The 26,766-nt window shown below is 38.4% G+C and overlaps 1 protein-coding gene across 1 annotated transcript in view; it reads right to left on the minus strand.

The window, feature by feature from the left end:
- LOC122810586 (tetraspanin-4-like) overlaps positions 1 to 26,766 on the minus strand; it is a 662,136-nt gene that overhangs the window by 160,285 nt on the left and 475,085 nt on the right. The window contains exon 4 of the mRNA XM_044082164.1: positions 1,752 to 1,826. Coding sequence (XP_043938099.1) covers positions 1,752 to 1,826 — 75 coding nt within the window. The remainder of the gene's footprint in view (positions 1 to 1,751; positions 1,827 to 26,766) is intronic.

Raw genomic sequence — 26,766 nt, forward strand, 5'->3', positions numbered from 1 at the left:
CTCCTTTGACTGTCACATATCAGCTATCATTAGTAAATCCTTCTGTCAGTTTCATCTGCATCAATTAATAAAGTCATCCCTACTATAACACAGGTGACCCAACAGTAGCAGATCAAGCACCTGCTGAAACTGGCTGTGGGGTGGGAGAGGGATGATGCTGTTTAGCCAGCTTGTCATTCCTTGAGAGGTGTGGTACTGCCTTACAGGCCGTACATTGAAGAATCCCCAGTGAAGACCACAGCCCTGGTATCTGGGGATGGGGGGGGGGGGCTGTCATGTGATTTCACATCACTCATGGAAATGAGTGACCCACCCTGACCGATGCTCACTGCATGCTGATCTCTGGGTATGTCACTGAAAATGTGCAATGGGGATAGGACTTCGGCTTTAACTGCTGGCCTTGATGGTTGTCTCAGTGATGGTCCCTTTTAGTCAAGACTGGATCCAGCATAAGGCAACTCAGGCAGCTGCCTAGGGCCTGTTGATGGCTGCAGTGCCCAGCCGAGCTATAAGGAAAAAAAAAAAAAGAAACCCCAATTACCTGCTCTGCTCAGCTTCTCTTAAAAAAAAAACACATGCACACCATTTACCCACTCCACTCAGGTGCCCTTTGTGTGACAGCTCCAGTTTCTTTTTCTGGCTCAAGCCTATGAAAGAAACTTCCTGGCGCTCAAATCAAACAAGTGTTGTACCAATGTTGTTGCCATAAGCTCAGGAACCAAAACTGTCTTAGCGAAGGAGCATTCCTTCTCCAAAACAACTTTGGCTTAGCAGATTAGCTTTATTTTCTTTATTGTGATGCCTCATAGGCTTTTTTCCTTTCATCTTCCTAAATTCTCATTCTCCTATATACCTTCTTCTTTTTAATGATCACCAGTTCTTACCTCCATCCCTCTCTTTGTTTCATACCCTTTAGGCATGCTCTTTCTTTCCTTTTTTGTGTTTCCTTCTTTTCCTTAACAGAACGTTACAACCTTATCTTTATACTTATTAGAAAACCACAACTCATCCACTATTATTTCCTGGCAGCACAACATATTACATCTCAGTGATTTTTACAATAGGCTGGAGTTTATCATCATACAGTCCCAGATATCTTTTTTGTGGCACATCTCAGAATGACTCTAGAGATGATGAGCTACACTGTCACAAGGTCACTGCTGGAAAGTGACTCTGTCATTTTATTTGTGTTAGTCAGGACTAGGTCCTGGATGGTTCCCTTCCTTTTTTGGGTTCTCATTCTCTGCTCTAAGCTAGTTTCTCTCACAACTTCTGTTAACAACCTGTCTATCCCTCAACAAAAAAAGGTATATACCTTAAAGTCAAACAAGGAAATGAATAAATGTAAATGAATGTCTTAGACTGAGGAGAAACAGTGATTATTAAAAGGTAATTGTGTAAACTAATCATATGATGCACATTTTTACTCACCTCCCAATGAAACTATACATAAAATAATCATCAGGGTTTAGAAACCAGCACAATGAATGCACATTTGAATCAACTTTTGGCCCTGCTTCCTTAAACAGAAATTAACTTTTGTCCTTGAGATTTCAAATATGAAAACAGGCCATATCTACCTATACATTAATGTATATAGCCACATCTTCCTTACTATCCATTAGATAAATTGGTCATACTTAGTAGTGAGCATGAAATATGCAATAACAACTTGACTCTTCTAACCATAGTCACAAACAGGACTGAAATTACAAGGAAACAGTATTCTCCCCCTCCCCAGCAGCACTTACCTTTTCTCTGTAGGCTAGGAACAACACGCCAGTGATCACCTCCAACAAGAAAATGATCAGCAGGATCACAAAGAACTGTGGGATATAAAAGAGACACAAAATCAAGTATTACTATTTAGACTTACACGAGACTGGTAATTTATTTTTGGTTTCCATCATAAAACAAAACATGCCATAAAAAGATCATCATCAATTTCTGCAAGAAAGTTGTGGTTTACTACAAGCAGAATTAATTTACTTAATAATGCATAAATAATAAATAATGCACCAGCTTTAGATGGAAAGGAGGACTGCTATGCTTATTAGGTGTTAGAATTTGCCTGAATAACTGTTGATTTTGTCAGGGATATCTTATGCTTCATCTATTACTAATGATGATGAATCTTGGTGGGTAATATTCTACCTGAGAACTTTAGCTTTCAAACCATAATTTGGATGATACATCTGATTACAGGAATCTTCACCTACTGGATCAGGATTCACTGACAGTGTTGAACATAGATGTGTGATTTGTTTCTTCCTTGTTAAAAGACTGAGATCACACACTCTCAGAGAATTCATTTTCCCTTGAGATACAGTGATCTTGTAGTAGATTAAAATAGCAAAGGGTGTGAAATTTAAAAGTGAAATGGTGAGTTTCAGTAGTTTAAATGTCAGTTTGATATTTAGTGATTGTACTTCCCAGTGTCAATCACTAATATAATGGAATGTAGTCACTGAATATGGTATACAGTTTTAAGCTCACTTGTTAAAATTCTTTCCTGGGGGAGGGATGGCACTGTACTGAACCTAAATTAAATTTCATTTTTTTTATAACAGGGGTATGTCTGTGTCACACTGGAAGGATCAGAATCTGCTTTCATGTCAGATTAAATTTGAGAATTACTACTGAGATCTGTTTCACCAAGTAAATTTCATCAAAGATTTAATGCTTGTTTTACAATTTTTTGACTCATTAAGGGTTATTTCAAGGACATTAATCCCCTTTCACACAAAGAATGAGCAACCTCAGAGTTGATTATATTAGACAACAAGTGTGACTACTTACCCAAGGACCCACTTCTGGCATGGCGCATGCTGATGGCAGAGCAGAGTTTATTATATTTTATATAAAACAATTTACATTTTGGATAAAATAATTAGTTTAAATAAAGTAACAACCTACAAAATTAAGCAGTTTGTTTTATTTATTAGCAAAGGTCTGTGACGCAGACATACATTCATAAAATGATTTTAATGTTTCCTTAAATTTTCCCAGGAATCAAGCAAATGTATACTTGTGAATTTATGCATATAGTTGTACACATACTATAGTTGGGAAAATGTATTTTCTCCTACGGCTAGTTCAAAGGAAGTCTCGTCAGGTTGTCTGAACTGTCATTGCTGATTATGAGGAAGTAGTTGAGCATTCTAACTTGAAACGTTTGAGACTAGAGTTGGAGAGTGCTCAAAATTGATTAGTTTGTTGATGAGGGTAGTGAGCAGTAGGGTGGCCCTCCTTGCCACATTTAACCAATTTTCTTTTTATTGGAGGAGATAATGATGAGTTTTCTTGTTAACACATATTTACAGATACCACTTACAGTTGCTTGAAACAAACTAGTATTGTGAGCTGAATTCATTGCAATTACTAGTAGTGTACATTTCTGTTTGGGAAGCCATATATGTATGCAATAGGCTCTCCTGTCTTAAGTGGACAATACACCAAAGATTCTGTAAACTACCTTGAGTTACGGGAGTAACCTACAAGTGAGTTAAAGTCTTATTACAACTTGTTTTGTAGAATTGTGGTTGATTTTCCTGAGGCCACTATTAACTAATGATGATGAATCTTGGTGGGTAATATTCTACCTGAGAACTTTAGCTTTCAAACCAACAGAATCAATCACACTGTTTACTGCTTAATATCTGCAGTGTTAGTTGTATGAGCTGCCTTGTTTCGTTCAAGCCTACAGCAGTTGAAAGGCAATCACTCATAGAGCTTTCTTTACAGTGTAATTTCATCATTGTGCTGAATTTGTGGTCTTATAGTCATGCATAAGCAGCTGCTGTCACAATTAAGCAGCTTAAATGTAAGAAAAATTATTTTAACTGAATATATAAGGAAAAAAATAGCTGCTTTTATATGTTCAGTTGAAGATATTTTTTTCATATTTAAATATTCTTTCACCGTGAGCTCCAGCCACTTGCTGTCCAGCCTGCTAACAGTCAAGAATATGGCATCCCATTAACTGACTACCAGTATGGGTGAACAAGCTTTATGATTGTCGGAATGTATGGCTAAGTTTAAATTAAATAGCTCCTTGATGAAATTCAATTTCTAGGATGCCTTTTGACTGTGAACATTTTAACTCTGTCATTGGCTTAAGTATTCACAGAACCTCAGACCCTCATCTAGGTATAATAGTGTCTAATGAAGAGATTAGCTCACTTTCAGCAATCAGTATGCTTTTACAACCAGCATCTGGTACACAGTATGTGGATGCATTTATATAGGATTAACAATTGAACAGACAGGTCCATTTCATTTTCTACTGAAATAACTAAACACTAGCATCCAATACAGAAGATGCAGCGACCAGTTAACCAGAATGATTGCGTCTTTTATTTGTGATAGCATTGTCAGTTCCTTCAACAGAAATTTAAATTGGACTTGTCTACTCAGTTATTAAACTGGAACACACTTAGGAACTTCCACCTGTAACATCTCAAAGATACATTGAATTTGATTTATTGAATGATCTGTGATTTGCATATTTATCTTTCTCTAATTTGTATAAGGATATTTTTTGTCTGATAGCAACACTCACATTTGATTTGATTATGTCAAGTCTGATTCTAACATAATTACTTAGAAACAATTAATTGGAGATGACTGATCTACAGTGTAGATGGGTGTACATCTATACTATACTATACAGAACTAACAAACGTTTATCTTCCATATTCAGCACAGTATTAACTCTGGTTCTGAGGATCCACAACTAGACTTTCACGTAGAACTCCTTACAAATATTCTGGATAACTCAAACTCATTGAAAATGCACTACCAATAAAATCAGAGAGAACATTTTTGCAAAGGGGCAAACCCCTCTGCAACCTACACATGGAGGAATTTGCCTCTAAACCCTTTACTTATATATATATATATATATATATATATATTAACTCTGTGGTTGCATAATACTGGAAAAAACAGAAAACAACCATTACAGATAAAACATGGCTTGCACAGCCATGATTTCACAGTAGTGCCAATCTGTGGAGGTTCAATGAGTTTGACTGGACCAGTATTTCTGTGAGTACTCTACATTTAGATGCTCATACATTTTCCACTTTCTGAATGTAACTTTCTTCTAAGCCATTTGTAGAGGATGCTCCAGTGCATTACGGATTAGATGACATTATTTTGCCTAATAAAACTTTTCTGATGTAAAAGGGTACCCTTATCCTTAAGTATGTGTTCTGGCCATCCTCAAGCAGAAAGTAATGCTCTCAATCTAACATCTGTAGTTTGCAATGTCATCTCGGTCATTCAGAACACTTTCTTCTATTTTATGATTATGTATGCATTCACTGTAATCATGAACAGACTGTTTATTAACAGGCTTGAAACATCTATATGCAGCTTTTTCCAAAATCCTCTTAGAAATCCCCAAGGATGCAAGCAAAAACAAGCTTTTTAGGCATTTTTTTCTACATGTTGTCCCCCCTTTGCTTACTGACCACTGAGCTATCCCCTTATGGAATAACAGCCCATTTGTTCCCTAGGTGTGAGGACTGTACGATTATACTGACTAGGGCAAGAACCATCTGTAAGGGTCATCATCCAGACATGTGTTAGAAAGTTTGGTGCTCTTACTCACATCCTTGTACAACGAGTGTATTTTGTAGGAAGGCCCATCCTCATAGTTGGTGACATGGTTATCATAGGGGGACTGCCTATGCTCACCTGTCTGTTCATAGTACTTCATATAGCTAACAGGGGCTACCATCACCGGCTTATATAGTTATACCTATGTCACCCCTGCACCATCCCACACCTAAATGGCACCAACCCTACCCTCCCACAGTGGTCAGGTCAGGAGAGACATTATGAGCTTGCCAAGGCCCACTACCTTCACCCATGATGAGCATGTTCTTGCAAAGAAAGGGTATTTGTTTTAAGCCCCAAATCCTCCCCTTGGGTTGTGACATGGGTATCTATATTGTCATAGGGACTACCTTTGCTGTGCTTACTGCAGTTATGAATGATTTTGAAAACATAAAGGAAGAAACTGTTGTCCAAGGGTAAAAAGGGACAAATTCCAAATTGGATAAACTCCCTCCTTAGCCTCAACAAGCAAATTATATCACTAGCAAAAACCTCCAAAGCCAATTATGAATCAAAACTAGCCTTCAAAACAAAGGGAAACCACAAAGCCTTCTTCAGTTATGTCAGGAACCTCCATGGCAAAGCCCAGGTTTGTTCCAAATTACTTCTTAACAGTATCACATACACTGATCCTCTTAACTTAGGCAACCTGCTAGCAGATAGGTTCAGCACAAACTTCATCCCCATGCCCCCCCCAAAGCCCCTTTCGACATCCCTGATACTTGTCCCACACCTCACATCTCCATAGATCAAGTGTTAAAAGCCCTATGCAAGGCAAAGAACACAGCTTCCGTGGGACCTGATAGTATCCCAGGCTGTATTCTACACCATCTCCACAAGAAGTGTCTTTGTCATTGAGCACCCTATTCAACCACAGCCTAGGTACAGGCTTCATTCCATCAGAGTGGAGAGAACTGCCATTATCATCCCCCTACACAAAGTTGGTTCCAATACTGACCCTAGAAACTATCACCCCATTAGCGTGACAAGTCTGATCTGTAAAGCCATGGAGCGCATTATTACAGATCTCATAAACAAGGTCATATGAAATCTCCAAGCACTTGTCCCCACCCAGTTCGGATTCGTCAAGGGCAAATCTTGCCTGTTGAACTTAGTTGACTTCTTTGAGACTGTCACCAAGGCCCTGGATGAGGGAAAATCAGTACATACAGCTTACCTTGACTTGGCCAAGGCCTTTGACACAATCTCCCACTCGGGCATCATTGAAAAGCTAACACAACTTGGTGTAAATCCCTATCTCATCAGGTGGGTGGCAAACTGGCTCACCGACAGGACCCTCAAGGTCAAAACAGGCGCCTCCACCTCTGATAGCAGACCTGTCACTAATGGAGTTCCCCAGGGATCTGTCCCGGGACCCCTACTGTTTGACATCTACTTCTCAGTGGTCAAGGCAAAGACAAAAGGCCTGTGGCTGATCAAGCTTGTGGATGATTGTAAGTAGGGTGCTGTCATTGACTCCCCAGATAACATTAACATACTGCAAGAGGGTCTCACAGCAACTAATGACTGGGGCCAAAGTCATGGCCTCAAGCTAAATGCAAAAAAATTTATCATACCATTCTGCAAAAACACAGCCCCTACTGATTACTAAGTTAATGACAACCCCTAAGCACACAACCTGTAGTGAGAGACCTGGGTACTTAGGTTGATAACAATCTCATATTTGACCATCATGTAGTGGAAGTGGTCAGAAAAGCCTTTTACTTGGTTCACCTCATAAGTAAAGGGATTGCATCCGGGGAAAAAGGAGGTTATTACCTCTCTACTCTCCTTCTTCATTAGACCAATAATTGAGTATTAACGCCCTGTTTGGTATGTACCTCTCCAAACATCTGCACCAACTGGAAAGGCCACAAAAATACCTCACAAAGAGACTCCATGGCCTCCAACACCTGTCCTGTGTGGACAGGCTGAAATCACTATCACTCTACAAGGTATTGTACAGTCTGCTCATAGTTGATCTGTGTCTCGCCTACAAGGCAATCTTGGACCCTGCCCTTTTAGAGATGCTCCATATCTGTAACTCTAACTCCTCGTGCATTACCTGCTCGAAAGGCCTGAATCTAATATGTGACATCAATAAAACCTGCTGGAGAGACAGGTTTGTCTCCCAGAGGCTGCCCCATCTCTGGAACAGACTTCCCATATATGTCAGAGTACCTCGCTGACCCTCTTCAAGCACAACCTTGATGAGTGAATTGGAAACCTCAAATTTGTACCAGGGGTTTCACTGTGTCCCTCTGACAGGGGTGACAGGTGCTGACTGAAGTTTTTTTTGGGGGGGATAAACTCTTGGTTAGGCTTGTAAGGACCCCAGGGCCATTAGCCTAGTAACCTCCTATGATCTCTTCTGCAAGCTGTTTTAATTACATATCTGCATTTCACTGCAGTAGTGTACTGCATTTTACAGAGGAAATACAGGTGCAGCATAGGCCAAAAAAAAAAAAGTTCAGACAGCCGTGTAGCTTCACTTCTGAAAGCACAAACAGTTCCAGACAGAATATGTCTAGCCAACCTTTCCAAATGTAACTAACAAATAAGAAAATGCAGAAAGGGAAGCACACAAAGAAAGTTACTGCTTCCTAGAATAGTTGAACCGAGTTGATTTCATCTTCAGACTGTTGCATTAACTTAAATCCCACTCATAAAGGATTTTGATAATCTCTTTTGTGTTACAAACATTCATATTCAGTAGTATGACTGTACTCAACACAGCAGAGTAGTTTCTGCACTGCAAGCACTTCTCAGCTGCTTCAGCTAGACAAATAGCATAATCACTTTGCGCACACTGGAACTGACACATTACATCTGGGTTGCCTTCATAAACTAGCAGCTGTGAACAAATCCTAACAAATGAAGATGCACAGAAAAATGGATTACAGTACCACTAAATAGTTAATCTTAAAAAGAAAACAAAAAAAATATATACGAGTTAAAAACCTACACATATGTTGAAATTGAGTATGTACACTAGTACTATAATTCAACATGGATGACTTTGCTGACATAAATGTGTAAATGTGAGAGTAAAAAAAGTTTGCCTTAAGCATATCCAACCCCCTGCAACAACAGTACACTAGAACTTGCTGTTTTAAGACCTTCTCTGGATATAAATAAAAAAGACTCACTGTTCTCAAATGTAGCAACATAAAACTTAAACATTAAAAAGGCATTTGAATCACTTCAAAAAAGGAACTTCGTAGCTTGTTTCATATTGTAAACCCCCCAAATCAGTTGATATTAGGGGATTTCAGTTCATGGGTCAGTGATGAATTTTACTTTCCTCAGGCCAGAAAGAGCTTATGAATTTACAGGGCCTTAAGCAGAAAAGCGCATTTGTAAATTTTGAGGTTTGACTCTTCCTAGATTTGATACTTAAGAAAATGAGATAATCAGTTTAGCAGTGCGTCTTGTTTGTTGATATGACCATCCTATCATCATATTTATTTTCCAGGCTGCATCAGTTCAATCTACGGATGTTTAATAGATAAAATACCATTCATTGAAAACATGAAAGATCTCAAATATCTTAGAGCAGTACTTCAGCCCTTGTAATTTAGGGAAGATATTCAAAGTCTAGTAGAGTCGGTCCATGTCCATAACAAGACATTAGAAGGTGTATGCATTTGTTTCATCATGGCTTGGGGAGTCCCGAACAATGAGATAAAAGTTGAAAATGGCTATCATGTATGTAGACTGATTTCAGGAATATATACGGTCTGGGATGATCAAGCTTTTCAGACAGGCATTGACTTGCTTTTCAACTGACTCACTATTCCCTCTGGTATACCTACATAATTCTCGGAGGTACAGGCCAACACAGAAGGACTGTGGCTGACCAAGTTTGCAGATGACTGCAAACTGGGCGCCATAATCGACTCTCCAGCCGACACAAGCATCCTCCAAAAGGGTCTCATAGAAACAGACAACTGGTGCCAGAGCCATGGCCTCAAGCTAAATGCCAAAAAGTGTATAGTCATCCCCTTTGGCAAAAACAAAGTGCCCACAAATTACCACATAGGTGGTAATCCATTAAGTACAGAAGAAGTAATTAGGGACCTGGGGACCCAAGTTGATAGCAATCTCTCATTTGACAACCACGTGGCCAAAGTGGTTAGAAAAACATTTTATATAGCCCACCTAATCATGAAGGGATTCACATCTAGATTAGGGGAGGTCATCGTGCCTCTTTACTCATCCCTCATCAGGCCCATAATCAAGTACAATGCCCCTTTTGGGATGTACCTTACCAAACACCTGCAGCAACTGGAAAGACCCCAAAAGTACCTCACCAAGAGGATCAAAGGGCTCAAACAGATGCCATATGCTGCCCGGTTAAAGAAACTCCAGCTCTACTCAGTGGCATACAGCCTGCTCAGAGGCGACCTGTGCCTGAAGTATAAAGCCATGTCCAACCCGGAATTAAGGGACATGCTGCACCTCAAAAAATCCAAATCCCATTGAGCTACACGCTCGAGAGACTTGAACCTCAGCACTGAAATAAATTGGACATGCTGGAGGGACAGATTCATAACCCAGAGGCTCCCTTCACTCTGGAATAAAATCCCAGTCCAGGTTAGGCAGAGTCCCTCATTGACTCTCTTCAAGAGGAATCTTGATGAGTGGATGGGAGATCGTAGGTTTACCCTGGGGTATCACTTCTGTGTCACTGTTAGACAGAGGCACAGTATACTAACCTCAAAAAAGGGCATAGCAAAATTAATTTAAAATGGGTGGCGAAAGCCAAACATACTCTGGCTAGGCTTATAAATGCCCTAGGGAAGATAGCCTAGTATGAACCTATGAACCTATGTGACATACCACTTACCTTAAAAAGAAATATACATACATAAATATGCAATTTATATACGTGTGTGTGTTTCTGCACATTCACATACACATGCAGGTTTACTATAACAACATCGAAGCCCACAATTTTGAAATGCACAATGCCAGGACCATAACATAGAACATTATAATGCTGAAGACCACAATGATGAACAACTGAACTTAGTTCCTCTGCAGGACCCAAGTTTGCACTTGCTCCTGGGTTTAACACTGTTTGGGAAATTCAGTATTCAGAATAGTCAGACATTGAGTTCTTCAGCATTTTGGTCTTCAGTGTCATTGTCCCCGGATTGTAATGTTCAAGATTGTGATGGTAAACTGTATATAATTTCAAATGTCTGTAATAATGGCAGAAGCGACTGACATAACTTTGTGGGAGGTTTCCCCTTGCCCCACTGTTGAGCGATTTTGGAGTTGGTATGTATAAATAAACATACATAAATAGTAGCAAGGGATATGGGAGAGCAGGGGAGGTTGTTTCTCTCAAAGAATAAAAGAAAACTTTTTTCTATATTTTAATTTTCAACCATTTTAGATCGATTATTTGTCATTTAGGTTTTTGTTTCTTTAACTATTCAAAGCACACACACACACACAATTTACAAATGGTTCAAAATAACTTCATCCTGTTACAAGACTGTGTAAGGTTTAATATTTAAACAGAAAGAAATATTGACACAAAAATATACTTTGTAGATACGTAAGTCAGTACAGTAATTTAATGATCAGTCTCCAAAATTTAGAATGCTTAACAGCTGTTGTTTGGTTTAGGAAAGTCACTGACCTTCTCCCAGATTACCAGCACTAATGTCTACAGAATGAGGTTTCTCTTCTAGATGAACATCTCATAGTTTCAAAGAATTCAGACAAAATTTAGAATCTAATACTTCAGAAGACTGAAACAACTCTCTCAAGATCACAATTAAGCTAACAGATTTCTTTTTAACCTTGTATGTATAAGGTAATTTATACACGTATCATGTATGTCTATGATAAACTTATGCACCTGAGCCGTGTACAAAGTAAAACTTAGAGAAATCTGAATGCCTAATAGCAATAGCTTGCACTAGTAATTTACTCAAAAATTTTGAAAACCTTGACGACTCATCTTTTCTCAAGATAGGAATAGTTCCTGCAGACTTGTCAAAGTAGAATTTTTGTTTATGCAGTCTTGTTTGCAGGAATTCAGTAGAACTCTGTAATATACAGCAAGCCATGAAGATGTAGGTAATTTTGATTACAGACATCAACCCATGTGTAACGGTGCTGGAAACAATACTATTAACTGTAACAGGGTGCATCTGTAGTCACAGTAGATTGTAACTTATCCATTCTTATCAGAGTGCTTACACTTCACTGGAATATTTTTCACAGAGTGAAATATTCTTTTGATGTGCCCACTAAAGTTGAGTATATCTAGAACTGTGCATACATTTAGTTTTAAAATCACATCAAATATATAGTGTGGGTCTAAGTCACATGGCTTGCAGCCAGAAGTCATGTGATTATTACATTCAGTGTTATAACAAGATTTAAAAACATTTTATAAAAATTACAAATCATTTTAATTTACTCTGCTGTAAAAATTTGACAATGGGATCAGAGAACGTGACAATAAGGTGAGGTTCATTACTTCCTTTAATTGCAACACACATAGAATACAAAGTATAATAGAGAAAAATTGGCTTATACTTATGGCATGTGATCAAATTAAAAAAATAGTAGACATAAAACCATATTTTGGTTTTAGAAATATGAGAACAATCAAGCAGAGATTATGTTATAAAGAATTTAATACATATATACCTAGGAATATAACTACACTGGGGACGTCTAAATGTTATAACTGCACATGCTGTGGAGATATCTATGAAGGGACCAGTCATATGTTTAAACATCCTTCAACAAGGAGATGTTATTATTTTAACATCAAAGCTACTTGTAATACTACTGCGGTTGTGTACATGGCTACGTGCTCCATGTGTTCTGCATTCTATATAGGCAAAACTATAAGGAAATTAAAGAATCGAATAATTGAACACAAGTCTGAAATAAATAGAGCAATAAATACGAATTCATTATATAAACACATAGCAGAACATGGAGCACAACACAGATTTAAATTTAGGGTCATACACATAGTGGAGAAAACAGAGAGGGGTGGAGATATGAACAATAAATTAGAATTAAAAGAATATGAATGGATAACTAGATTGCAAGCAGACAAAATCCCAGGTATTAATGATATCATTACACTGAAACCTGTATTAAAATTTTTACAGCAGAGCAAATTAAAATGATTTGTAATTTTTATAAAATGTTTTTAAATCTTGTTATAACACTGAATGTAATAATCACATGACTTCTGGCTGCAAGCCATGTGACTTAGACCCACACTATATATTTGATGTGATTTTAAAACTAAATGTATGCACTGAAGAAGGGTTTTTGACCTGAAAGCTTTGCCGTGTTTTATAAAACAGTTTATCTTCCAGTTTTTTGTGTTTTTGACTGTTACTTCATTCTACATTCAGCAAGTATATCTAGAACTGGTCATTATATGCTTGAAATCTTATTGTTTGACAAAAGTATGAAAATCCTGACTTACAAACTGAGAACCACCATCAGGTATAACTTGTTCTGTGTATTCCATGCCTTGCAAAAACTGATTTCAGGACGGTGATAACAATTTATCTTGTAGTATGGAGAAAATGTAGGTCAACGCCTACTTTCATTTGATGTATTGAAGAAATGCTAAATGGTAAAAGCTTGTCTTTCTGGCTTTAATTTTTGAATATACAACAGTCTTTTTCTGAGCAGTTTTTTATTTCCATGCTTCATCCTTACTGTACCTGCCCTAGTGTCTTATGTCCAACATCGAGTCTAGCAGCACTTCCTACTTCCCCCGGACTTCTCTGATTTGAAATGGGACTGGCTCAGAACCAAAGAGTGTCCTGGGGTGGGTCTTGCTATCAATCTGCATCTAGGGGATTTTAAACTTAATGGCATACCTGCTACTTCCTCCTCTCTTGTGGTTTGATTGGTTGTGTTCAAAGGGTGGATGTGCAATGGAGACATATGACATACTGTCCTGCCTCAGTAGCAGCAGCTCAGCCATGTATTCCACCTTTTCCCTTCCTTGGATCACACGTCCTTATAGCAATGCCCTTAGTCTCCAACAGGGTTCACTGCAGGGAATCTCATGCAACTACTCTACCCCAGGATGGGCACACCCATCTCGCCCTGCCAGTGCCTCAGATAAGTAAGCTGCTAATCAAACATTGGCCACCTGGGCTGTAATTAGTGCTTTATACTACACATTTCACAATTTTGTAATAACTGCTCTGTTGCATAGTAATCGCATAATAGACCCCAGTACCTGACATCATAAGTTCTTTCATTGCACTTACATCAAGGTCCGAGTCATGTATCCTACCATATTCACAAGGAGTGGAATAGAAATGCTCACTCTGTCACTTTTAAACAGCAATCTCTGAATACAGAAACGTTCAACTTGATATGGAAGTCATGATTTGAAGAAAGGATATAATGCTCTCACACTGGTAGATAATCCTTTCATAATGGTAACAGAGAGTAACTAAAGATGTAGACCATCCATCACTGGTAAAAGCTTTTAATTCCTGAAACATTTCTGCTGATACTGGCAGCTGCATTCTCAACATTTCTAGGTCTTTTCTAGTAAATCTTCTTTGAATTCAAGTAAATACACTGCAGTATTAACAGTGTGCTTTAATTTACCAGGATTATGTTGAACTTTTAACTCATACTTATGCAAAAGACAGTAACTTTGTTTGAAGATGGGAAAGTGTTTCTGTAATGAGTTTTCTTTAAAAGCTTTGAAGAAGTTTACGGTCCAACTTCACAATTGTGCTCTTACTGTAGCTACAGCTGTTATCATGAAATGTTTGACTGCCAAAGTCTACAGCAAGCATTTGTTGTGCTCTTACCATCACTCTTAATCATGGACTTTTTGACAGCTAGAGAATGTGGTAAGCATAGTCAACTGCCCTACTCCCATGATAGGCATACCTATTTCTCCCTATCAGTGCATCACTACGCAAACTTGCCTACCTGTGCATAACACATTTGTGCATCTGTTAATGTTCTGGACGTACAAGCTGTCACTCTAGCCTCATGCAAAAAAAATGTATGCAGACCAAGCTGACTGCATCTATTTGCAAAGCAGTAGGTAGAGTAGCATCATATAATTATTTTTTTTTCTGCTTCCTCCCCAGGGATTTGCCCCCTCCATGGCTCTTCTACCTTTACTCAGTTGGTTCACTCATTCCAGGCGAACAGGAGCTGGATATTTCCAGGCTAGGCAACAGCCCCACACCCTATTCATTCCTGCCTGGGAAACCCTGTCAGCCCTCTGTTTTCCAACTACTTTCAAATGGGAGATGACTAACTTCATGATCCTGTGGGTGGACCTACCTTGTCTGCTTTGCAGCATCCCCTCCTCCCTGGAACTCCACTAGGTGAACTCCTAGTGCTCCTATTAAGTATCATCCATGTTATGAATTAGAGTTGCTATCCTCCTCACTTAATCCTATCTTCCCCAGCCAGCTGTTACTGGCACCTGAGCCATTAATCAAATTTTGGTCACCTGCAGTGAAGTCAGGGCTTTCTTTCTCTATGCTGTAGAGCAGGCTTACATTATATAACTTAATAACTGGTACTGAAGTAACTAGGCATTAAGCAACTTAAAACATCTTCCCTAGTAGTACTGTGACATCTGACAGGATGAGAATAAACCTTAACAGATGCTATACTGTTACTAGGAAATAAATTAGAGATTATCTGTCTGCAGACTTTTGCATGTAACAGTGGCTTTGACCTTGTCAGCATCTTACCCGAGATCATATGCAGAGAAAACATGACTTATGCATTTCACAGAAGTCAGAGAAATTCTATGTTTGGCCTTGCTAAGTTTTAAACTTTAAGACCTCAATCTATCAAGCAACCTTTATAAATGCATATTATGTTCCTGTTTTGTAGCACCTCAGACTAAAATGTAACCAGTTATGTGCATGCTATGTCTAGTCCTTCAACTGGAGTTATTGCTGTCCTACAGAATACTCCTGGAGTTGATGCAATCCCTAAAGGTAGGCATGCATTTGAATATACACATATTACAAGTGGGTTACTTTGCATTTGCCATAGTCTATACTACCTCCACTATAGTCTGAAGTGGATAATGTTCCCTTCTGACTATAACTGAGGGGAGGATTACTTCTGAAATGGATAATGCTCACTTCTGATCTACTTGTTTAGGTCTTGGGGATCTATGCATACCCTTAATTTGTTCTGATCTGTGACTACTCATTTCAGTCTGCTTTATTATGACTCCAATTGATTTCAATGACTTAGCTTCTGTTTTATCCTAACTTTGAGCTTAACTTAACTTTTTGATTACTGTGTGTGTAAACAGATATGATCAGTTAAACATTCAGCTGAAAAGGAAGTGTGTAGACTAGGGCCATAGTTCAAAAGTTGGTGAAAATTATACTTAAAAACTGTTAAAATACTAAAAACAAAAATGAAACTTCAAATGACTGCATGGCAATTAGCCAATAAGCAGACAGGAAACACAACTAGTGCAAGTGTTGTGTTCATGAAGGCACTATAGCATTTGTAGTTTTTAGTCATTTTGCCAGAGTGTGTAAGAAACTGAATCTGGTGCTTTAGCAAGCTATTAATGTTTTAGAGATGTACAAGGATGAAACTTTTGTTTGCTACCATTAAGCTTCATTCATTTAATAATAGAGGGCATGACTCATAGGTTGGTACTAGGCTATCAGCCCTAGGGCCTATACAAGCCTAGCCATAACAATTCCCTGGCTATTTCTTCCCACACTATTTACTTCCCTGGACACAGTGTCAGTGCATACAGTAACCTTCAAAATTGTACTCAAGTCAAGCTGTTAATGATAGCAAAAGTACCCCATGGTCAGAAAAGTTATGGATTAAAGGCAAGTCAGCTTCTTTTAAGTTGGATACTGTTGCAAAATGCAATGTAATGTCAAGATTTTACTTTTACAGCACTGAATTCAAGCAATATGTACAACTCAGCATTCATGTTGTTGTTGTTGTTTATCCTGTATAAAAACTCAGTCCTTTGGGCCAAGTAAGGCTAGACTGTAAGTAAAATGCTAAAAAATAAAAGATAAAGTTTTATGTAATGTCTTTACAAAGTCATGTAAAGCAACCAAATATTACAGGTGAGGATTTATGTGTAACTCGTGTAATGGTGAAAATAATTCATGCAGTTCAGATGCTAATGATAGTATCTACTGCAGTATATAAGAAAGACACAGCTAACAGAATAATTAGTCTGATAATGCTGACGACAGAGTCAGGATAGTTGCACATTTGTAGAGAACAACTGATGAGGTGTTCTCTAAAAATGTTACAGTAACACTGGGGGTAGAGCATCACAAGAACAGTTAATAGCTAAACTGAATGCACAGACTCACATTCATTGTACGTTGAAATGCAGTTTTAATGGAAACGGAGTATAAGTGACAAGCAAATATAGTAAAAAAAGTATCTGTGATTAGTGCTTTATTGCAAGTTGAAAACCGTAAGTCACAGAGTACAGAAGGTGTGTTGCAAAATGCAGATGATATTTTGCAGAAATATACTGATCTGTTTAAATACTTTATCTGCAGGGTGAATACCACATAATTTCTCCTAAGGCAGCACCTGTGATTCATTCACCAAGAATGGTACAAGTTTATTTTATTTTATCTATCAAGTCATCCATTCTTTGCTGACCAGTATACTCCCAATAGGCTAATGGCCTCTCTTCAAGGGAGACCCAAGGTTGTATCTATACTACTTGGAGACATTTGGTCAGGGCATTCGGGAACTTCCTCTACTCTTTTCAGTAGGTGCCGTGGGATCTTTTACTTCCACTTGAGCTACCACTATCTCAAGCAGATTGGAACTCAGTTTAACATCTCATTTGAAGGATGTCATACTTAGGAGTGCAGCACCCCTCAAATGATGCAATGAAGTGTAAGCAACCTGAAAATGAATTCAGTCACCTGGAGTGGAAGAAGAACCCACAGCCTTCTGATCTTACAGCACCAAAGGTGAATGTTCAAGCTGATGCGCCACTGACAATAATCAAGAAGTTTATCTTTACCCTTTTCATTTCTAATGAAAAAATAAATGCTTTACATCTGGCCAGTAATCATTTTGCTTGCAGTATGTTGGAATTTACTGAAAATGTCCATTGAAGAATTTGCATATGAAACCTGACTAAAAGAACAGGGGTGATAATCACTGCCATGAATCCCAGGGCTTGTCAGACTATTCGAGTCAGCATAGAAGAGTTTTGTATCATTTTATTGACTTGGGATCTCAACATCTATATTCAAGTAGCAGGAAGAGAAGCTATCTGACTGACTGACTGTGTGCAGACAAGCTCCAATGAACTCTTGACTCTGGGTAGGTGTGAGTTGTGATTTGTTGTAAATGACCATGATTCCTAGATGGATGCACAACTGGAGCATGTAGTTCCTTGACTGCAGAAGTCGATACCTGGTTTGGAGACAGTCATCTATGTATGGAAACACATGGAAACCCAGCAGTTTCAAATGAGCTGCTACCACTGCCATGCATTTGCTGTTGTGCGACCAAATGGCAGGGCTCTGAATTGGTAATGACTGGCTGCCAGCTGGATGGGCCAGTATCTTCTGGAGCATCTGTTCATTTCGGTGTGATAGTACACATCCTGAAGATCTATTGAGCACATCTAATCATCCTTTTGCAGCAGAGGTAAATTGGACTGAACTGTGACCATCTGAAACTTTGAATATTGTACAAACTGATTTAATTTGCCGAAATCCACAATTGGTCTCCAGTCCCCTGTCATTTTTGGCACCAAGAAGAATCCTGAGTAAGTTCTGGACCCTCTCTAGTCTGGGGAACCTCTTGGATGACTCTTTTTTTCTAGCAGTTCAGTAGGTCATGGAATCTGCTGTAGTGTGGAGCCACTGATATTGTTGGCAGCAGTTAGACAAAGTGGACAGGCATAAGAAGGGCATGCTACTTTAACAAACGTGTCTCTCTTGTGGTGTCACTGCACAACTTGTCATGCAGCATTTCCCAACATGTCACAGGAATTAGAGGTTGCATAGCAAAAAAACCCACAAGAGCAGCGTGTGTTGCTGTAGGCACCTATATCCTCTTCAATCCTAACACACAACTTCCACTATGCCTACCAATGCCAGCTATCCTAGGTGGCTAGTAGTCCATAGTCTGAGGGATTATACTTGATGGGGAAACCCATGGAAGTCATGAGGAGCACTTAGCAGCTGATGATTAAGCCACAATGAGAAAAAGGGCAAAACGTCTGTGTAGTAGTGTTTTTATCACTTTACTGGATGGCATAGTGGTGCAGGGGATGTCATTACTGTATCAGAATGCTTGGTGTTTTTGTTCGATTCCAAGTTGGGTTTCATTTTGTGTCCTTTTTGCCTCCATAAGATTTTTTGCAGGGGTTTTAGTTTTCTCTCACATTCCAGAAACATCATTACTGGACTGGTAATGCAGAATTTGTCCTAAACCCATGTCCTGTGATGTACTGGCATCTCAACCAAAATTCTTTCATGCTCTACACCCAGTGCTTGCCAAGATAGGCTGCAAGTTCCCTAGGCCATGCAGTGGATAAAGTAGGTACTGAAGATAGGTAAAGAGAGATGGATAGATGAAATGCGTGTATTTACAGAGAGATGCTCACCACCTCTTCCTTGTCTTGTGAGTCATACATCATTGGTTTTTCAACACTGAGAAGCTTAACGTGAAAAACTATAAAATAATGTGTGTGTGTGTCCTGCATGACACTTTGAATGTTTACAATGGTCAACAGGAACTGTCAGTCAACATGTGCATGAGATCAACAATCCCCTGATAGGGGAATATTCCTTTTCCATAGGGATTGTGCAATCTCTGAGTTAATTTGAGGTTGGTATAATGGTAAGGTGTTTACCTCACAGCAACAAGGTACAAGGTTTGATTCTCGCCTTTGAGTGGGAAACTGGCTTGGCTTAAAATGGCCCACAAAGACAGCTAGCTTAGCACTTGAGGTAATCCTCAGAGCATGCTCAGTGCCCGTTGACTTTCCGTGTTTCAACATTGCAACATCACTATTCCAGATGTCAGCATTACAAATGTTCAATGAGTGATCCTGGATATATACACACATATAATATATATATATATATATATATATATATATATATATATATATATATATATATACACATACATATATATATATATATATACACATACATACACACACACACACACACACACACACACACATAAATACACACACTCACACCCACATACATATAGTTCCCCTGCATTCCACTGAATGTCCATTTGGTCGACGAGTACTTGGGGTGGTGCTGCACATCAAATGTACGGACAACCGAATGGTCAAAATGTCAAAAGTATATTTCTTCAAGACACATGATTGGGGTTTGGGGGGGTGAAAGTATTTGAGCATGTGCTTGCGAATTAGGGTTAGAGTCAGGATAGGTGAAAGGATAGATGTATGTTTGTGTGGTACTGCAAACATTTTATGGTCAGGGTTAGGTAAGGGGAAAGATATAGTGCTGTTTGTGTGTGTTTGTGCATGTTGATGTGATTGAGTGTGTCTTGTTTAGTGGCAGCGTTATGGGAAGGTTATTTTTAAGGTAAGATGCAGGGCTAGGATTGGGGAAGGGGCAGGGTTAGGTTTAGCACCCATTACTAAGGTGGTCAATCTCTAAGGTGTTCGATATTCTGTATGTTTAAATGTCTTAATGCTGGTATTTTCACACTATATTATGTATGTTCGATCATACACAGCAGTACTATATATATATATATATATATATATATATATATATATATATATATATCCATCTCTTTTTATATATATATATATATATATATATATATATATATATATATATATATATATATATATATATATATTTATTTTCCCCTAGGAGCAAACCCCTTGCACCCCTAACTTATATGCACCAACTCTGTGGTTACACTACAGTGCAGAAAAGAAAAAAAATCCCAGTAAAGTGCTCCACTGGGTTGTACAGTACAAGTGTATGTGATTTTAATAAACTACAATTAAAATAAATTGCACAAAGAACACTCACTAGAGAATATGTCAATGAAGTATGAGTTTGTTTTGTTAAAATATATGGCATCAAGTGGAGATAAAAGATCAACAGCTACTGGCATATGAATGTGAAAATAAACAACCTGTTTCAAATTATAGCACTTAAAGAAGTTAATTCTTCAAATATTCTTGGTTATTTGGCTTGCAAGAAGACAAGTATGGGAAAACAAATTAATAGTTTGAAAGTACACAGAGAGACTGTGCTCCTATATACATTCAAGAACAGACAATCACATTGGCATCTTGAATACTGTATATCTTGCATACTGTACAGAGCTATAGGAATGATATGCTTTTTGATGATGCTGTGACTTAGGAAGCTTTCCAGGAGTATATCACACACACGCACACACATACACACACACACAAAGGTAGATGCTGTGCTAGTAATGCATGCTCGTAGGAAAGTTTCAGTACATATCTGGAATACAATAGACCAGTATCTGAAATTAATTAAAATCTTAGGTACCAGTGAGAAGCAATGAGTTACAAAAGGATGGGAGAATAGTGTGGTTTCTGTTGTGAAACAAGACACTATTCACATGTGTACTGATCTAAATAAAATGATTAAAAGAAGGCATTGTCCACTGTTTTCAATTATATATATATATATATATATATATGTTTTCTGTTCTGGATGCAAACCAGTGATTCTAACAGAAAAAGCTAGATGAAAAAAGCTCTAAATTCTGCACTTTTAATATGCCATTTGGAAGGTATACATTCATTAGACTACTTCATCAACACTGGAGATGTTCCAAAGAGCTGTTGCATAGATGATTAAATGCTTGGAAGGTGGGGTTACTTACTAGCTTGGTGATGGGAATGTAGATCCTTCCAGCTTGTAGTTTCTGGTTTTCTTAGGGGTGGAAGATACTTCCTCTCCGTTGATACTTATCTGTTTGCCATGTCTGTCACTGAAGCTATCAGTCCTTATTCTAGGAGATAGTGTGTTCAATTGAACTGTCTCCAAATCTTTAAAGAAGAGGCACTCACTCAGTACTTTTGGATTAAAAACAGCTTTATTTGGCAGATGAGCACTGCTTAGAAGATCGAGTGAACATTGTGAGGTCCTAGTTTTTTATTGCCACAATTGTGTGCAGAGCTTAAGGTTGTTGCCACCCATGATGTCATGGTGTGTGTGTGTGTATTTACATGTTGTTGGTCTGCCCATGATGTCGTGGTGGGAGACATCTTGTGTAGGGGGTCAGAATGTATAAGGTTATAACAGTGATTACAACTCAGTTCTCTTTAAAAAAAAGTCTTAAAATCATGCCTATCAGAGGTGGCTCATACTATAGGACTGCAGCCCCCCCCCCCCCCCACCTGTAGAATAAAGAAATAAAAACTGAAATACAAAAGTAAAACTGAAATACAAAAGTAAAAAAAAAAAAATTGTGAGTCCTGGAACTCCACGCATGCGTGCTTGGAGTTCCTGGTACTCACAGAACTACAGACTGCTGCATTAGGCAGTCTGGATAGGGGAGAAGGGCATTTCTGCCCTGCAGCCCCAGAACTCTGTGTGGTGACAGCTACACAGAATGGAAGGACACTGGACTGCATCGCCCGTAGGCTGGAGCCTGCAGCCTACTCTCGCGGAGCCAGGAAAACTCAGCCTACTCTCGGAGCCGACCAGGAAACCCCAGTCTCGAGCAAACCAGACATTTTGCATGGGCAGGCTAAGGAAACCAGATTAACATGGGTGAAGCCGTTGATTCTGCAGGGAAGGACACCAGCCATTGATTGTGTGAAGCCATTGATTCTGCGGATTATTCAAGGAAGGAGACCAGCATTCAGGTAAGGAATGCAGGCTAATCCTAGCATGAATAATGCCAAGAAATATGTTAATTCCGTCATTCTGAGGCTGTTGTACCCTTGTATCTACGTTGAGAGCTTGAGCTTATATATAAGTAAGTTATCGTTGACTAATAACAATTGCACTGTAATAGATGGCACACTACCACTTAACATACTGCATGCAGATGAGAGCAATACAGGGAAGACAGATGAACACGTATGGCTGAATTAAGTGGCTGCAGGACAGCACTAGCCATTTTTAGCGTTAGCAAGTTGTGGTAATTTCAGATAGAGACCTCGAGAACTAAACAGCTACCTTTTTCTTTTTGCCCAAACACAAAACTGAAAATAAATGCATAAATTAATCAATCAATCAATTAATTAATTAATTAATTAATTAATTAATTAATTAATAACACTGTTGTGTAGGTAGAAAGATCAGCGTCTGTGTGCATGCTGGTTATGTTTTGGGATGGAGTAGAGGGTTGTAAATTTAAATGCCCTGAATTTTGATAATACTGTTCAATGAAGTAATAATCCTTGTTTAGTTCAAGGTTAAATATGTGTTTCCAAAATTATGATTATGCTTTATTCATTGTTGCTACATCCAACCAACCAGATTCTTAATAACTTGCTTTAAGATTTAATTAAATTGCTGCTTTCAATGGACCCATTCAGGGACTCTTAATATTAATCATTGCTGACCATTTCTACTTTAAGTTGGTTTTATTTGTTCCTGACAGGTTTTCACTTTATTTGCCATTTTCCATGCGGTGAAGCTTTAAATGTTCTCCTTTCAAATCAAATTACATTTCACTTGAAGCTGCTAGCATGCATTATAAATTGCTGGAACTATTAGCCTGCTTGTTTTATGTGGTTACATAACATCTGCACTGTTGTCAGATGCAATAGTCAAAAGGATGCCACCACTCAGGAATTTTTCCTGACAGTTATAAAATCTTTGCATCATTTAGAGAGCCAACATATTTCTGAAGTACATTTTCTAAATCATTTACCTTTTTCACTTGGATTTCATATCTGCATTTAAATTAAGTAGTCAGTCAGAATATTATTTTGTTTGTTATTAAGTGGTATGGAATGTGATCAGTAGCAGCCTTTTAGACTGATCAAATGAATCCTTCATGTTGAATTTCAGCAAATTATACAAAACCTAAAAAATCTGAACTTTTTTTTTAAATCAAAAGTAAAATAATGGATCCAAGTCCTTCTCGTTCACTGTGGTAAAATAACATCTGTCTATCAATGTAAGTGTGTGTGTGTGCGCATCTTCATCAATATGGAATAATATTGTAGATATTAGCAAAAACAGGATACCAGAAAACTGTGGGGTGAGCATTGCAGAGAACAGTGTACAACTATACATTCATCGTATTATCCTCACTTTATAAGCATGTTTTTTTTTAGAGCTAGTGCTTATCTAGTCCAATATTTTAGGGAAATATACCAATTGCTAAAAACAGTGTCATGTGCAGAATGTTTATATACTGAACCATCTTTTGCATTTAGCACATTATGGGTCTCACAGAATCCCAAGCAATTTGTTTAATCACAGGTGCTTCCAGGTATGGACATGAGAGTTTGGCATAATGGATAAGGTCTTTTCCCTAAATGATACAAAGTTCAAGGTTTGATTCTGATCTCTGCTTATTGGCTAGGCTCTTTATAGTCTGCAGACCAATAGCTTCACATTTTCCTATAAAGGGGTTAATACACACTGCCTTTAAGACTTTTATTTTTCTGCTACCCCTGTTTCTCTCTTCTGAAGTAGAATGCCATGAGGGATCCTGTATTAATGCCCATGCTGTGAGTAGAGTTATACGAAAATGACAGAATGTTTATAAATAAGTGTTCTTCCAGACCTTCAGTTATGAAAACTGCTAAGCTGAACATGCTTACTTCCTTCTCAACTGCTACCAGTTAGAACAGACTCCCTCTGTGTATTAGGTGTTCCCTATCCTGTTCAAAAGTAGGCTATGGAGAAGAGGTGTGTGTGTGTGTGTGTGTGTGTGTGTGTGTGTAATGCCCCAGTTGCTATATACTGGTGGATAGAGAACACATGGTGGTGGGTAGAGAATACTCAGACTTGAACCCTGTACCTTGGGTGCAGGTGGCAAGAGCCTGAATTCCCTAGCCACCACCATTTGTAAAAAGTTTGCAGATTTTTGCCTCATATTTGTTCTGTTCCTCATAAAATCTGTGGTTTCTGTATGTTTGCTTTAACTTGCAAAATCAGTAGTGCAGTGGTGCACTGGTAGCAGTGTTGCCTAACAGCTACAGGTTCTCTGGTTTGATTCTTGGCTGTGGTGCCTTCTGTGTGGAGTCTGCATGTCCTCCCATCTTACAAAGACATGTGTCTGGAGTGTTTGTCCCTGCTCTGCTGATAATTGGCTTTTGTTCCAAGTCAGACTTTCATGGTTAACACATGTTAAATAAAAATAACAGACATTTGAATTTCAGACTTCATATTCTTCATAAAGTACATGATAACACAAAACCTTTTATTCCAGCAATTTTCTGAGTTTATAACATGGATATTTGAAATGTGTCCCTATTTTTGCGACTGTATTCCCCCATTATTGGCTTCACCCAGGTTTTTTGTGCTAAGGTTGAGAGCTATGGTGAGAACTGAATTCACTGAATATGTCTGGGGGCTGTATTACCCCATTACTGGCTTTGTCCACTTGCTTTTTGCTATGAGGTTGAGAGCTATGGTGAGAACTGAATTCACTAAATGGTAGCCATTTAAGTTTTAGCCTTCCTCTCTTTCATTACAAAACAGCTGATTTGGCATAGTGGTATGCTGCTCTGACTGTTTTGCACAGGGTCCCCTGGGTTCAAGACTTGGCAGTGAAATGTATGGTGGTAACACAACATTTTGCTCTAGCAACTTTCCAACATTATACAAGCAATGTTTAAAATGTGTCCCTGGGTTTTGGGCTTTTGCCCCCCCCAATAAATTTTGCCTTTTTCCAGATTTCTTGTGCTGCAAAGTTCAGAGATACAGCTGAGTGTCGAGTATATTTTACAAGGAGCTGAGAGCTGCAGGGGAACAAAAGTTTAGTGCTGCTTAGGCTGAGTCTGCTTGTATTGTTAATAGCACAACAGGTAGTGTTACTTGCTTTTGATGCAGAAGGGTGTGGGTACTACTCCCACAGTAGGTAGATGCATTTTTGATATTGTACTGCCTTGTAAAGGGGGTGGATACTGCAGTCCTTTTTGGCAAAGATACCTAGTAACTATGAACCTGTTATCAGTTTGACATCCATTCCCTATTACGATATTACTAGCTTATCATTTTTTTAATGCAACATAGGCAATTTATTCCTCAAGGGCAACAGGCACTTTATTTGTAGATGAAACAATGACATATAAAGTTGTTTGCTAGCAGCAACCTCTTCATTAGTTACAGATTTCTTTAATGTGGAATTATTTAGATGGCTTTTACTTCTTCAGAGATTGTGCATATTTACTGATACTGGTGGACTGTAGAAGTTTGAGTAGACTTTTATGATGGAAATGTTCTGAATTGGGCAGTTTTGTCATTATTGGTGCATGCATTTTGTTTCATTGTTTACTGGAAAAATGTCCAAAACAATAAATTTAAAATGCCGTCTAACAACTGTACTGTATTGTACAAGGTCAGGAAGGTGTATCAAAGAGCATGTGTATGTTTCGTGTTCAAGGGGCCTATGATATGAAAACAGCCCAAAGTTAATTTTTATCTGCCACTGGCAAAATGTATTTTCTTTGAATCTGGGTTTCAATGCTATTTCAATGACTGTGAGTTTCAAGATCGGAGAAGTTTTAATGCCAAGTCTATTTTCATTGTGAGACTGCATTGCTTTGTTTAGCGGAAGTCTATTAGGATTTGTGCTGTAAAATGCAAAATAAAACTTTCAAATGAAATCCAAATCATCTCAGAAGTAAAGCACTATGCACATTACAGTGGTAAATGGGGTGAAATAACCAAGGAATGGGACATTGGAATGGCTGCAGGGGGGGGGAGGTTCCATTCGACCATGAGTTTGTGAGGGGGGAAGGGCAGCAAACTCAGACAGCCCCGCCTGAACTATACCTCTCAACTGTCCAGATTTTTTGCAGAATGAATAGATTTTTGCTTCTTATTTTTGGTTTGTTCCTCATAAAATTTGTGGTTTTCTGGCAAATCATTTAGGAATGAAGTCACTAAATAATGACAGACACTGAGTTTCAGACATCATAACCTTCAGAAAAAT

This window comes from Protopterus annectens, chromosome 9.part0 (assembly GCF_019279795.1).
Source record: "Protopterus annectens isolate FY-2018-M chromosome 9.part0, PAN1.0, whole genome shotgun sequence".
Taxonomy (NCBI): domain Eukaryota; kingdom Metazoa; phylum Chordata; order Ceratodontiformes; family Protopteridae; genus Protopterus; species Protopterus annectens.